At 28.2% G+C, this 15955-nt stretch overlaps 1 protein-coding gene across 1 annotated transcript in view; it reads left to right on the plus strand.

Annotated features, from left to right (window-relative positions):
• Positions 1–15955, plus strand: part of LOC129981637 (cell adhesion molecule Dscam2-like) — a 506908-nt gene that overhangs the window by 381824 nt on the left and 109129 nt on the right. Inside the window, exon 17 of the mRNA XM_056092554.1 lies at positions 7392–7626. Within this exon, the coding sequence (XP_055948529.1) occupies positions 7392–7626 (235 nt within the window). The remainder of the gene's footprint in view (positions 1–7391; positions 7627–15955) is intronic.

A 15955-nucleotide genomic window follows, 5' to 3' on the forward strand; every position in this document is an offset into this window, starting at 1 on the left:
TCAACGAAAGTTTAATGTAATCAAAGAGCCGAAAAGCGATACAAAAAAGGATCTGTTTGAAAATTTTTGAAATCGCTAGACATGAACCCTTGCGACTTCTTTCTGTGGGGACCCTTGAAAGATCAGGTGAACCGCCACAATCCAGAAACAATTGAACAACTGAAGCAATACGTCTGTTCTGCATGTGAAGCCATCCCGCCTGAGACGTTTACACGTGTTTCTGCTCATTTCATTCTGAGACTACGCCATGTATTGCTGCGCATGATAAATATTTGGAAAATATCGTAGTTTAGATTTTTTCCAGACTGTTGACAATTGTAACATGTTGTTGACAATTGTAACTAATTTCGCAAGTTTGTCTGTCTGAAAATTTACTGTTGTCCCAAGCATATTGCAACAAACGGTGTATTTTTATCGCTGCCCGTTTAGTTTTTATAGATTTTTGAAATATATCGGTCATTTTTTAAACACCCGATATAATCATTTCGTAATGTCTTTTCAAAGGTCGCTTTTCTTTTTATACTAAAGAAAATAAGATGATTTGCCAATTTTGCAATATTTTATTCTCTTTAATTATTATTCGTCTTTAAATCGTATTTGCCAGTTAAATTTTAGTTTTTGAGTTTCTCAAGTCATTTTCAAAGTAAAAATGATTAAAAATATTTCCGTTAAAAAAACTTAATTTAAAAAGGAGAAGATGACCTTTATGCATCAGTTAATTTGGAATTATATAAACTGTGAGAGGATACTACTAGAAGGTGCTCATTAACCATCATCGGAATTCCAAATACTTTTTATATTTTACCTAGAAGATACCTCATTGCTCGCAAGGAGTTCATTTTTGAAAATGGTTTTGCCTTTCTTATGTACATTTGCCTTTAGGTACTTGCCTTACATTTAGGTAAATTTTGCTAGATGGAATTATTTTTATTTATCGTAGGTTAATGCTAATTTTTATTGTATATGTCCTATTTCTGTAAGCCATGTGAACCTTTTGATAATTAATATGTAGTCGATATATTAAAAAATTAAGAAGTTCTCCATAAGATATATATTGAGCATCTTACAAATAACTTATTAAAAAATTAAAATGTATCGAAAAATTTCTTTTAGTCCCCCCCCTTCTTTCCCAAAATGAGCCTTTGATTATTAATATTTATAAATCGTTTCTATCTAAACTAAAAAATTAAACAGATCAAAAGAATAAACATCAATAATTTTCTAAACTTTAAATATTAAAAAATAATATCAATAGTCAATTTTTCAAGTTGATTTTTGGCGCTTATAAAACTAAAATAGGAATAAGTAAATGACGTAAAATTGTTCTGTCCTTGAAATATAGAAAACTCATATAAATTGCCTGCTACCTGTACTAGATTTCGATTTTCGAACCAAATAAAAACAAACAACCTCTTCACGAGAACAAAAAAATTGCCAGGACTTAGAACAGAAAATCTCCGTACCTCATTTCCCAGCTGTAAAAATACCTCAGGGTAGAAAATTCCCACCGTGATCCAACTGGTTTAATACATAGCTCAAAAAGAAGAAAAGGTAAAAGAATTTTCTCCAGTTTTTACAGCTCGTCTTACTTCCGCTTTATTTATTTACTCCCATTTTCTTTTTCCTTGTTGGCAACTTGTAGAGGTTTTTGAAATCCCGAAGGCGCATAGAAGTTGATTACCTCCAGCTAACAAGAGAACCTTTTAGAAGCATAACAAGAAACAAGGTCCATTGGTTCTTTCTTCATTGGATGTTCTGTGTACGCTCTTGATCAAACATTCGGCCGTTTGGGTACCGCAGAGACGCACGTTGCTTCATTCCTCTTACTCGACGATTATTTCTTCTTTTCCTGCGAATAGGAAATGGAAATGGAACTAATTTTCTTTGATGTTTTCAAGTATGCTTTGCTTTTTAGTACCTAGTTTGATCCGAAGCAAGGCGCAAGAATTAACTTCTCTATTTTAGTATTCTGAAATGGATTAGCACTTTCTTTTACGACTATCGTAAAAATGAATATTCGACACATATATATCAAATGTTTTATGTTTGTTTACTTTTGTTTAATTAGATGTAATGTTTCTTGTAGGGACTTATTATATTTATTAAATGCTGAATGACTTATTTTTTAGTTTCGTTACCTCAATGCTCCTATTTTTGTGCTGCTCGTTAAAGTCTTTAAATTGTAAAAAATATAAATTGCTAGGTTTAAGCTTCTATTCGCATGCAACAAAATCTTTCTTTCCCCGTTTAACTTGGAAGTTAAAAGATTTCTGAATCAAAGTGTTTCAAGTAATTTTGTAGGATTTTTTAGGCATTCCATATTTTTTTATTTTATTATAAATTAAAACAAATATTTTAATTTCATGAATGTGGCGCAGATTAGTCGAAGATGGCTTTTGTGCCATAAAAATCAAGCTCAACTCAACTCAATTCATTACGAAATAGAGCAGGTGGACGGATTTTTTGAGTAGAACTCGTAATTTTGAATAATAGTCAGGTGATGACGGACGTCTTAGCGGATGTTTTTTCTGCAAATCCGGAAAGTCATTGACTTAGACAGATTTAGCAAATACCCGCATGAGCCCATGACGAGTCTTTTGGAAATATTATTTCAAATCTATAATTCTTAGATTTTGATACTGAGACTTTTTGTAGGGCTACTACAAAAAAAAAAAAAAAAAAAAAAAAACCCTGAATTTTTTTTCCCCTTTAAGAAAAACTAATTATTTTTTTAACGCATATAAATGTAAATATGATTAACATCCCTGTTGTTAAATTGATGGTAAATTATAAATAGGCAATAGCTATAAAGAGGCTGTCAGATGATGCTTCAGAAAGATGAAACCAAATCGAGTAAAATATTTGTAGTACAAGGGGGTACCGAATTCTTGAGCCACAAAGAATATCTTTAATTCCCATCAACTACAACAGCATACTAAATTTTTAAATCAAAATTGCGTGGCAATTTGCCTACTTTCTACTACAATTTGCCTACTTTCATTTTCTTTTTTCTTTTTTTTAAGCTGAATCTTTAAACCTTGTTGCAAATTATGATGCATGAATTACTTTAATAGAAATATAGACAATCGTTACGCTGAAATAAAGCAAAAAAAATCAGTCTCAAACATATTAATCCAATGATTTACAAATTATCACTCAAAAACATATTGTGCCAAATGTATTAAATTGAAATCTGGAACCTGTGATTTTCTTTTTCAATTTCATTTATTTCTTGTATAAAATAGATTATATTTTAGAAAAATGGATTTAAAAATGTTTTTTATGAAATTTTATCTTATCAGAAATTGTAATCAATTAATAGTTGCGAATCAAAGCTGTCTCTATTGAAAATTACGTGAATTTCCACGAACTTATAAGAAAATGAAATCTGATATCCTCCCCGTGACTCCCGTGAGATTTCATTTCAAATATAAGCTATACTTCCTTTACATGATGGAATTCCATATCAAATATCATTTTTAATCAAAAAGATATTAGTGCTGATATATTTTTGCATTTAAAAAAAATATGGTTGCAAATGATTAGAAAACTTCGACGTATGTCTGCATTTCAACTTACAAATTTTTAATTTCGCTTGATGTAGAACCTATTTTTAGTAATGCATACCATTTCCAATGCAATACGATCATGCGGTGTTTTTTTTATATTTTGAAGGGACTGAATAAATCTGTTGAGAAATTCTTTTAAGTTGATGTTTTTAAATGGTAATTATTAGATGAAATTTATCATTTAGTGAAAATACTGCAAACGAAAAAGAAAAGAAAATTAAATTCAAGATTTTGATGAATATTTATTTTTCAAACATCAATGAGTTCAAAAAACACATTTGCGGTATTATGTCTGGCTGCGAATGTGCTAACTAAAAAACATTTTGATTATTGGTGAGTTTGACTTAATGAAATTTGTAGATTTCTATCAAATTTTAAATGACAATCATTCAAAAGAAATCGGCCTGTCTGTTTGACTGTTCAAATACAAGTAACTTCATATAGATTACTATAAAATTTGAAGAGTAAATAAATAAAATTTGGTACACTGCTTAGTATCTCAAAAGTGGATTCTTATCAAATTTTGAACAAAATTTGTCAAAAAAATTGATCATCTATCACTCCTTGCTCTCGCATTAATATAAACGCAATAACTCATATATGCAATGACTTAAATCAATGAAATTCAGTGTGTGACTTTAAGATTACAACCGTAATTTCATCTCACAATTTGATTACAATCAGCCGAAGCTGCGATACAACTAAAATACATATTTTCATGACAGTTTCAATAAAATTAAGATCCAAGCCAAACATCTATATATCATAAATATTTTTCTCCCTTGTGAGGTAAGATTTTTATTGTCTTAAATAAAATCCACAATTTTATACAGGGAACAAGGGACTTTTTTAGAGATTATAATTTATGACTTTTATTAGAGATTATAATTTAGTATTTTTTGCTCATATATTTATATTTTATATACACAAACAGTTATATAAAACAATAAAAGCATTTTAATTTTAATAGTAACTGGGCATTCATAAAAATAAGTTTTGATAAATTATTTATTACATATTAATAAATGAACAACTTTGGATAATTAAAGGTTTATAGCAGTTAATTATACTTTTACCGAACTCTCGTTTCGATTGCATAATGTTTATAATTTTATGTGATATTGATATCTGAAATTTATTATTTTTATCATTAATTTTTAAGCCTACCATCGTGTATATGGATTTCTTCATTTCCCTGTACAAAAGAATAAATTTCTGTACCGTTTTTAATGATATAATCCCATAGTTTTTTCTAAAAAATTCGCATTATAATTAATTATTCTAATCATTTTCTAAGATTATTAATTGCATAATATATTGCAAAGTATTAAAATAAATTGTAAACTCTGAAATCACATAATAATTCAAGTCTACAATTCAGATCTAAAGAAATCACTGAGTCCTGGAATTTATTCTTAGTAGAAATATAAATGAGCTGAGCAGACATCTAAATCGAAATGTCTACCGACTAATTCGCAGGCCTTACTATAGCAATTAGACTAAAGCTCCATGGTAATCCGGAGACCAGAATTGGCTGATACAGCCAATTGCCTTTCCGTAGAGCACGTGTACACTATTGTATATACCAAATAATGCACAATCCTAGTTGCAGTTTAGTGCAATCAATGATACTAGGATGTAATGAGCACTATGTTTCGAAGCAGAGATGGAAGTTTAGCATATGAATATAGTATTTAGTGTTAGAGGAAACGTCGCAATTTTGTGAGAGATAACTAATTTCAAAATATGCTTCTCAAACTGTAGTTGTTTTATTAAACCATAATAGGAAAATGCGCAATATCGATATTTTCAAATACTGGTTATTTCAAATTAAGTTAAATACTATTCGTTGGTTTGAAATTAGTTCCATTTCATATAGCTGTATTAAATTATGAACAGATTTAAAAAATAAAGCCTAGTTCTAGGAGTAGATGCTGATTGTGAGTGCATTTCTGCTTATAAGCTTTAGAATCCTTGCGTAATAACCGATATATTTTAGGTATCTTCGTTCGACTGTACTTTCTTAATGTTAAAGCTAGAAACCATGATCGGCTAGTTCTAAAATTTGATTTTCATTGAGAAAGGAAAATATCTGCTGAGTTTGTTTGTTAGCCAGCAGTAATTTTTCTTATTCAGAGGAATAAAAAATATATATACTTTCTCGTATGCAAAATAAATTTCGAAAATACTTTTAGAAAAGCATATTGCATTTTCCCTCATAATTTCTTTTTAAATCATAACAATTTAATAAAGGATAAAAAATGTGACTTCCAGTTTCATTACTTGTATTTTTAATACGAATTTTCAGATTCATACGTATGGCCATATACCCGTTCATCTGCGCTACCTTAAAAGAGAAAATATCGTAGAGAGAAAATAACTTCATATGATAAACATCGAAAATGTCGCAGCAGAGTTAGGAATCAAGTTGTCTTCACAGACGAATCAGGATTTAATCTGGAACCGGTCAGGTTTTCAAATCTTCGTCTGTGCACCTTTAAAGGGGAAAAATACCGTAGAGTTAAAATAACCTCAGGTGATAAATATTGTAAATGCCGCAGTGGAGTTGGGAGTCATATTATATTCACAGATGAATTGGAATTTAATCTGAAACCGTTCAGATTTCATAACTTTATTTACAGAAAGCGTTGCAAAAGAAATAATAGAAGCTAAAATCCCAAAATAGAGGAACTAGGCTAAGTTTTTTTGCAGGAATTCTGATGTCCGAGTGTGACCGAATAGTGTCCGCGAATTCTGATGCATCATCTTGAATAACAATTAGTTCAATAGAGGGTTCATAAGATATATTTCAGCCTTCTGTGTTTGCTACATGTTAAAAACATCAATGATGCATTCATTTAAGTGCACGACAGCATTTGATATGATAGAAATTAAAGGTTTTCAGATTAGTCTTTGAAGCATGGCAACGTTCATCAGACCTGAAATCAATAAGAAATGTTTGAAACATTATAGGCAGACGAGTGTTCAACCAAAATATATTCTGAGAATTCATGAGTTAGAAACTGCTTTCGGGGAATAATAGATAATTATGCATTAGAATTTATAGGGCTACTATGTAAATTCATCATATTAAGGCTTTCTCCTTCCTTGGAATTCTACAGACCGCATTAATATCTCAATGAATGGCGAACAAAACAATTTATTTGCATTTATGTTTTCAAAAAATTAAATTTTTCACATCTTCTCGATCACTTTCTTTCGCCACAGAATATCCCCGAACTTGGAATCTCTAGGATTCCCTGTCGGTTGAAAGGATATATCTTCTCGATCACTAGACACCTCTAACTGAATAAATTAATTTAGCCTTAAGGAGTACAAAAAACATTCAGTCCAATATTTTATTAATAAAATACATTAGGACCATATGTATTTTGCCTAAACTGGTTGAGTGATTATAGTAGTGTATTTAGAAGATTAAGGAAATCAATCCAGATAGTTACATTTGCTACTGATTAGAAACATTTTGACCGATATTCTTAAAGGACTGATAATAGAATGCTGTTATCTTAGGAATCAATGCAATTGTGTTTTATCATGAAAAAATAGAACTGCTTGTGAATGACATTTTTATCATGAATGTATTTGCAACATGCATTAATGAAGTAAATAGAAGGAATGTCTGTTAATAAAACTACTTGGGTATAAAATTTTTATCATGATTGTAGGTGCATCATACATTAATGAAGCAAAATAGAAAGAATGTCTGTTGACGACATTACATGGGGGGTGAAATGATTGGTTACATGAAGGGAATGATTGTGTGTGCAGCCTACATTAATTATGTTTGTACTATATTTTCAGGCTCCCATTGAAGATAGTGACGACAGCATAGAAGGATACTATGTAGGGTACAAATTATATGGCAGTTCAGATACATTTACCTTCAAGCCAGTGGAATCGATCAAAGGGAGAACGCAATATTTTATAGTGACAAATCTAAACAGATTTACGGAATACAGTGTTGTGGTGCAAGCCTTCAATTCCAGAGGTGCGGGTCCACCATCGGAGGAAGTTATGGCACGGACTCTTGAATTCGGTAAAGTTTTATTTGTTTTATTGTCAATCTAATGTCATTATTTCTTCCCCAATAAAGATAATAGAATATTCATAAATGTATATAAAACTTTAATTAAAGAACCACTCATTGAGTAATTTAAAGTTTTCTACAATTTCATGGACATAATCAATTCTATAGATTTTGTTAAAATTTCTTCATCCAAGACATGCTGACAGCACAGCAGCCAACTGAGTAGGTAAGAAAAAAGAATGGAAGAGAACGTGAGAAAGAATGTGAACTCATTTATGTGGAAGCTGTATATATAGTAATTGTAGGTTGCTATTATTAAAGTAAATTATAATAATAGCTTATGGACAGTGTTTCAACTTTAATTATGACAGTTTTCATTAGAAACATTTAAAGTATGTTATTTCTGGTATATTTTCTAATTTCAAGCACTTAAAATATTTGACTTGGTAACTAATTCTGGTCGCTGTGCTAAAATAACATCCCTAAATAGGAAAGCAACTGCTATTCGTGGCCATTTTTAAGACAAGCTTCAATTATTAAATTATCTAATTAAAATCTATTCTGTTTGTGAAAAACATTTTTTAGATTGCTTAGTAATTTTAACATTACATTAATTATGTTAAAATGTCTCTTAGCAAAATTTATTACAAGCCTGGAATTTATTTTTTATTTCTTTATAAAAAAGTTTTTTCTTTTTGAAGTTTCTTTGTTGTTGTTTTTCTTTTAATAAGTTTAAATAGAGAATTTTCTATTAAAATATTTCAGTTAGCAGAAATTTTTTTCCATCCAAAAATATTCTGCAAACAAGAGAAATTTCACAGAACTGTGTACTATGGCAAGCTAGGCTTTTGTTAAGCACTTTTTTTAACCAGTATAAAAACACAGTATAATGGCTTAAAAGTTACGTTAACGTCCACAAAAATAGGAAGGAAAAAATTTAAATGAACAAACCATTGTGACATTTCTATTTACTTAAGCTGATTTGTGCATTGTACTGTAAGCTCGCTTCCTCAGCTTTAGATACTATCCACAATTTTTGTTTCTGAAATCAGACGCTTTAACACGAAGTGTTTTGGGTGGCGAAACAGTTTATTATTCATTAATTATTTTTCTTCCAATCATAAATTAAATACTAATTTGCAGTCTAAACGAGATATTTAAATTATGCTCTTTTTATTTTAGTAAAAACAATTAACCAAAATTACCGTGTTTTGCATTAAAAAACGGAACAAATTAAAAGAAAAAAAATTGTGACCATATAAACACTTTTTCTTCAGTTTAAATGCAGAGAGTGTAGGAATGGAAAAAAATAGCGACGATAATTGTTCTCTAAAACTGCTTCGCATTTGCATTTATAATTTGAGAAACGCGTCATCTGGTCTGTAATTAAATTAATTAAATGTTTTACAGGGCCTCCTTTCTTTTGTGTTACTTTATTTTATTTATTTGCCCTTTTACTTTTAGTAATTTCCTGGGAATTACCTAATTATAATGCTTTCTACTGTAAAGTGCTTAGTTAGATTCTTCTTAATATAATACTTAGCTAAAATTGATGATACGAGCAAAATCATGATTTACCGTACTTTCGTGGAAAAGTGCAAAATATAATTAATTATAAAGAAGTATTAAAAGTGTAAATCATATAAATATATATGAATATAATCTTGCTATAGTTGCAAAAGTATCAAGCACTAATATTATGTATATTAATTATTAGTTGTATTTGTTATGCTATTAAGGCTTTTTGTGTCATTGAAATTTCCTGATATTTTGTCATTTTATACAGTGGATCTCTGTTCGATTGTTTTCTTCCCTCATGATTTAATAGAGTTGATAAAAATGTAAATTGTATTTCGAAAACAATTATTTCCTACCATTAGAATTTTTTTACGAAATAAAAACTAGTTACTAAACTGCAAAGAATGGCTTTAATGACTTTTGTTTGAAAAAAAATGTTTATAAATAACATGATATTTGTAAAGTTAGCAGAACTTATAATAATACTTAAATGAATGTCAACTGAGTTTTTTTTTCACGAAAACTTAATGATGGAGCTTAAAAAAATGATTAAAAAATATTTAGTTCCATGTTATCGTACGTTTGGTGTTAAACATCGCCGAATGTTAAATAATTGCTGCATATTTTGCAAAAATAAATAAATACTGAAACAAATAATGTTTAAATAACAATAATGTTGTTTAAATATAAATTAATAAATAATGTTTAAACATGTTTATCATTACATAACAATATTTGGTTTGCTTTATTCTGAGTATTATTTATTTTAAAACATAAGTCATTGTAAATTCATTTAATGCTAATTATAATTTAAGTATTATTGAAATAGTAGTGTTTTCATTTGATATGTTGATTTTTACACGAGGATTCTAACACAGATACAGAACAGCTTAAATATTTATGATAGCATAAAAAGCCATTGCTTAGTAAAAAATATGTTTAAATGTCTATCCAGAAATACAGATAAAAGGAAATTATGAAGGCTGAAAGAATCTTGCTATTTCATTCTTATGTCTGAAGTAAGCAAAGCAAATCCTTGGATTAAGAATTTTTTAGACTCAAAAAAGATTTGAGATGCGACAATAATTTGTAAAACTAGAGAAACCTTCGTCTACCTATTTCACTTTTTTAAATGGCAGTAAATAGCGATAAATGAGTTTTTTTTTTTTTTTTAATCATATGAGAACATGAAGTTTTGGCCTGAGGTTTTTAATGCGATTTGAAGGCAACAAATTGTTGAAGCCTCAAAATGCGTAGACAATAAATTATCCTTTTTTTTTTTTAATTATAGAGTCGGCTTTAATAGTATAGCTTTTGAAATATCTAACGTCTGCTAATGTAGTTTTATTTTGTATAAAACTACATTAGCAGTTTTGCTAATGTAGTCCGCTAATATTAAAGTCGGGTTTCACTGTATAGCTTTTCAATTATCTATCGGCTGTTGTTGTAGTATTTTCCATGGAAAGCACAGTGTTATTGTCTAACTCGCGAAACGTTTTTTTTTTTTTTTTTTTTTTTTAATAAACCAAACATTGTTTGTGTAATCGATAAAGATTGTTGGTTCGGAGATAATTTCAACTAATTAAAATAAGGTTATAAAATAATGCAGAGGTTGCACTTTTCGCGATTATCGCCAACTAAAGTTACAACTTGATTTCCAAATTATACATTCTCTGCACTCTTACGAATTGTCTTATTTAATTTAAGTCATTTACCAGTTTAAACCGTTTTGAAATAATCACGACACTATCAGACTACGCATGCGTCGATATTTAGAAGAACGATGGGTTTTTTTTCATCTCAAAATCGGTCAGCTAAAAAAATGAAAAATTAAAGTTTAAAAAAAGATAGAAAAGTCTCGTGATTGTTTCAAACCGGTTTAAACTGGTTGATGACTTAAAATAATTAGGACAAATAATAACTTAAAAAATAATAATATCAAGTTCTCACATGATAACTGGAAATTTGCGATAATAGATTTCCTTTTTTTTTTTTTTTTTTTTTTTTTTTTTCAGTTTGAAGTCTGATTAGGAAACATATCAGTTATATCTTAAATTACTGTTTTTGCCGAATTAAATTTTTGAACTTGATTAATCTACATGGATATTGTTTTCTATCTTGTTGCGTTGTATTTTATGAAAATTGATCGACATGTTTTTAATAGTATTCAAATAATCGTCCAAAATGGAAAATGTTAATGAGATTAATTTATACATGTCAGTCAACTATACCTTTTATCATATTATTTTTAAAGATACTTGATTTGAATAATTGTGATGGAGCATTCTGAGTGATTAGCTAACTCCAATGTGGGAAACTTGGTAATGCTCCTGTAGTTTCACACTTCTTACCGTACACAAAAATGCTTTATACTTCTAATCCGCTCATTCAAACTGGATTTTTACTGGACACTTTTATTAGTCTTACCTTCTCCTTTTCTGTGATTTTTATTTATAATCAAAATTGCTCGATTTAAATTTATTTTTTGTATTCCCTACTCTAAAAAAAAATAGCCTTATTTCAGATTTTTCGACGATGCAGTGAGTTGTTGCCAAATAACAATTAAAAATTTTTTCTGATTTTACGCCCACATCGTAGTTTATAATCTATAGATGTTCCTTCGGTGCACTAATATATTTTGCATAGTCAAGAATTTTTTTGGACAGATTCAGTGTCGCAGTAAGAATCAATTACGTGTAAACTCAATTTTTTTTCTTTTCATTCTGCCTGCTTCCTCGATATATGTGCATAAAATTTTCAAAAGATACAAAAATATAGTCCTTAGAGAATTCCAGAATCTAGCGTTTGGGTCTTATATCACAGATCCTTCTCAGTGCTGTAGTGACAGTAATGGTAGGGAAATATGCATGGCGTGGTGTTGCCCTTAAAGAGAGACATGAAAACAAAACATTAAATCTATATAGTCAGTTTAGAAAATCAGATACTCTTAAGATGACGAATGATTAATGCAACACCTTTGGCGCAATTTATGCTCGTATCACTGATGATAAATGGAGTGCAAATAATCAAATTTTGTGTTGTGAGCCACTTATTACGCCATTTTTCCCTTCACTTTCTTCACTACGTATAGAATTTAGTTGCTATATGATGATAGTAACATAACAGATGTATGTAATAATACATTGCGATAGCAATACGACAGATATACGCAAGAGAGTCTAACTTTTAAACTATCTATAATTCTCGACCTCCTTTCTTTTATTCTCATTTTATTTTTTTCTTATTCATTTACTTTTATTCTCATTCATTAATGCAGAAATAATTATATTTTAATTCGCTAAGAAATAAAGCAATATTTTGGAGAAAAAAAGTTTTTTTTTTTCTTTTAAATCAGTGAGAGAGAGACTGCAATATTCTTCAATTACAGTTTGCCTTCATTAATCTACATTCTTAGAATTTCTAGTGCTTAGGGGGAAAAAAACACTGATCCAAGTGCTCTCTTATTGCATCATTATATGTGTATTTCTGTATCTTTACCATTTGTATAAATAAATGAAAATTTGATGTTGAGAAATCAGAGTTTCGTAATAAAGGTTAACATAACTTTTTTTTTATTAATGTATTGTGATTTTTCTTACGAGTCGCTAAAAACATCCATGATGTTATGTTATCACGGAAAAAAAATCTGACTGTTTCCCAATTCATTATGGTTTTCTAATTTTGTTCAGTTTGGTTTCTTTCTATTGCTTCATCTAGCAACTAATCTTTATTCTTTATTGCTTTAAAGGTTATGTATGCGAAGTTACTCAAAATTAAAATATTTCCATGCATGATATTTATGACTGAAACTTATTTTGTATAAATTGGTTTTACCCTTAAAAAAACATAATTTCTTATTTCTTAATTTCTTAATTTTCAATTTCTTATAAAAAACACATTTTCTTATTTTGTTCCATTTGGTTTCTTTCTATTGCTTCATCTAGCAACTAGTCTTTATTCTTTTATTGCTTTAAAGGTTATATATGTGAAGTTGCTCAAAATTAAAATATTTTCTTACATGATATGATTTAAACTTATTTTGTATAAATTAGCTTTACCATTAAAAAAACACAATTATTTTCTTATATGAATCATTTGAGGGGTCTTGGTCACTTGTAATCATTAATATCAATGTAATATATGATATTTTCGGTTCTTTGGGGCAACATTAAGTAGTAGCTGTTAAATCATTAAAAAATATTCAAAATGTTTTAAACATAAATCATAGAAAATAGTATTATATTAGATCAAAGTTTTAGTTAGTGTTTTAAAATCCATGCATTAAATTTTAAAAGAATTAATAATAGCTGAAGAAATCAGAAAAGTAAGATAGTCTTATAGAAAGGAATTTCTCACTGAAAAGGTAATATTTTAAAATGGTATGAAAATATTTTTGTAATATTATTTAATCTAATGCTACAACAGAAAAAAAACGTATAAATTCGATTTTTTTTATTTAATTAAATATTTATTTAATTTGTGCTCTTATAAAAGTTGTCGGTATCCTTTATTGTTCTGGAGAATAAGGAGGCGAAGTTTGATTAAAATCTGTCCAGTTGTTTATAACTATAAGTGGAACATATGCACGTACATACTTGGGCTCAAAACCTTTTACTTATATTAAGATTTAGCAACATCCATAATTTTATATAGTAAACTAAATAAAATTATGGTAAATTAAATCAAACTAATCATTTTGCTGTTTAGATGCAACTAAAATAAAATAAAATAAATGAACTAACTTTTTATAATATACATTTGAAGTTACCCGGCTTTCGATTTGATTTCAGATGGTCATCATTGTCTTAAGTTGGTTGAACAACGAAAATGTTGAATATTTTTAGAATAAAATTGACAGAAAGAAATTTGGTAAATCAATTCTGGAAATAATATATAATCATTGTGAATACCGAAAATATCACGTATTCCTTTATTTACTTCACTATTGCATTTACATTTATTCTTACATTTGTGAACATAAATAATAATAATAAATAAATAAATAAAAGTAATAGAATGGAAAAAAATTCTTTTACTCATTGTCTGTTAAAAACAGCACGGAATAAATATTCTTAAAAATTTTACACATATTCGTCAAATATAAAATTACGATATTAGATAATTAATATCTAATTATATAAATAACATAGCTAGCAGAAATCATCTAAAAGAATAGCTAAACTATTTGTTCCCCCAAATCACATATTCTTTTTTTTTTTTTTTTTTCGCGAATGCTACACCGATTATATATTTTACCTAAAGCCATTTCATATTATTTTAAATAGTCTTGGCACTGTTAATAAAATATTGAAATGAAAAGTATTATATATATATATTGAAAAGTATTTTATATATATATTATGTATATATTGAAAGTCTATATTTGCATGCATTTATTTTTGCAAGCACATGGAATGTCATTTCAGAGAAGAGAAGAAAAATTTACAAATACATTCTAGAATAAATATTTGGAAATTTGACAATCTAAGAAAAATTTGTTCATTTCATTGCAAAATAGTTTGAAAATTTAAAAAAAAGATGTGAAAATGAAAGCTGGTTCGCATATTCTTATGAATGGTTATAAATGGCGTTGGGTTGTATTGACCATTGACAAGGGGAATAGCAATACCAAACGTTGATTAGTTCAATAATTACTGCGGTAGGTGTATACTAAAAATTGTACTACCAGTAAATGGATGAATAGGCGTGGCCACAGATCCGCTTATTGGTTACATTGAGCAATCAGTGGGTGAAAGTGAATGCGTCTGTATTTTTCAAAATAAATTGCTGATAAGTGTTTGAGTTGAAACGAAATGTTCTACCTTTTGCTTGAATTCATTCTTTTCAAATTGAAAATAATTTGAGATCCGATATGTACATTTTTGAAAAACTGAAAAATTCTGCTTGATTTTCAATTTATGCTATGCAACAGATTTCGAATGTTCGTTGTTATATCCAAGTTTATCATTACAAATAATTTGAACTGATACAAAATGCAAAGTCCGAATATAATAAAAAATCATTCAAATAATTCTTAACTATCAAATTCTTTTATTAAAATATTATGCCGATTATTATTATTATTTTTTTTTTATTCAAGTCAAGACTTTACAAGACTTACAGACAAAATAAAATCAATACAAATACATTTAATAAAATTATTTTATTGTGCGATCTGTTCAAGAAAAATCTATTAAACCAATACATTTCTATTCTTTCAATATTTCTACATAAAAATGCAAAGATGTATGTATGAGAGAGTCTCCTTATTTTCTATAATTATTGCAGAATTCCTAAAAGAGTTAAATCTTGAATGTTTTGAGAAATACTCAATTAAGTTGACAAAGAAATCTTGAGTTTTATTTTTTAATCTTAAAATAACTTATAGTGAAAAACTATGCATAAAAATGTTTTTACACGAAGAAGAACTGTGTTGTATGCTTCTAACATTAATTCCTTTTAGTATGATTATGTTAAAAGAATATTTTATGGTAAAATACATCAAATCAAAGCACCTTTATGATTAGTTAAGAAACTATAGTCCTCTTAATGAATTAAATGTATTCAATGCATATGACAAAAAAATAGCTTTGAGCAACAATTGTAAATAAGAAATGAAATAAAATTATGTACTTCATACGAAAATTATTTAATTTTTCTGTGTTATTTCTGTAACCTTAACATATGCAGAATCAGAATTAGTATCATTTAGTAGCGTTTCAAACACCTGCAGATTTCAATTTAGCTCAAAAGTACGTTCATTAAATATCTAATAGATGAAATTCATGTTTTGTAACTATAACTTGCTAAGCAAAAATAA

The sequence above is a fragment of the Argiope bruennichi genome, chromosome 8 (assembly GCF_947563725.1).
Source record: "Argiope bruennichi chromosome 8, qqArgBrue1.1, whole genome shotgun sequence".
In the NCBI taxonomy this organism is placed as follows: domain Eukaryota; kingdom Metazoa; phylum Arthropoda; class Arachnida; order Araneae; family Araneidae; genus Argiope; species Argiope bruennichi.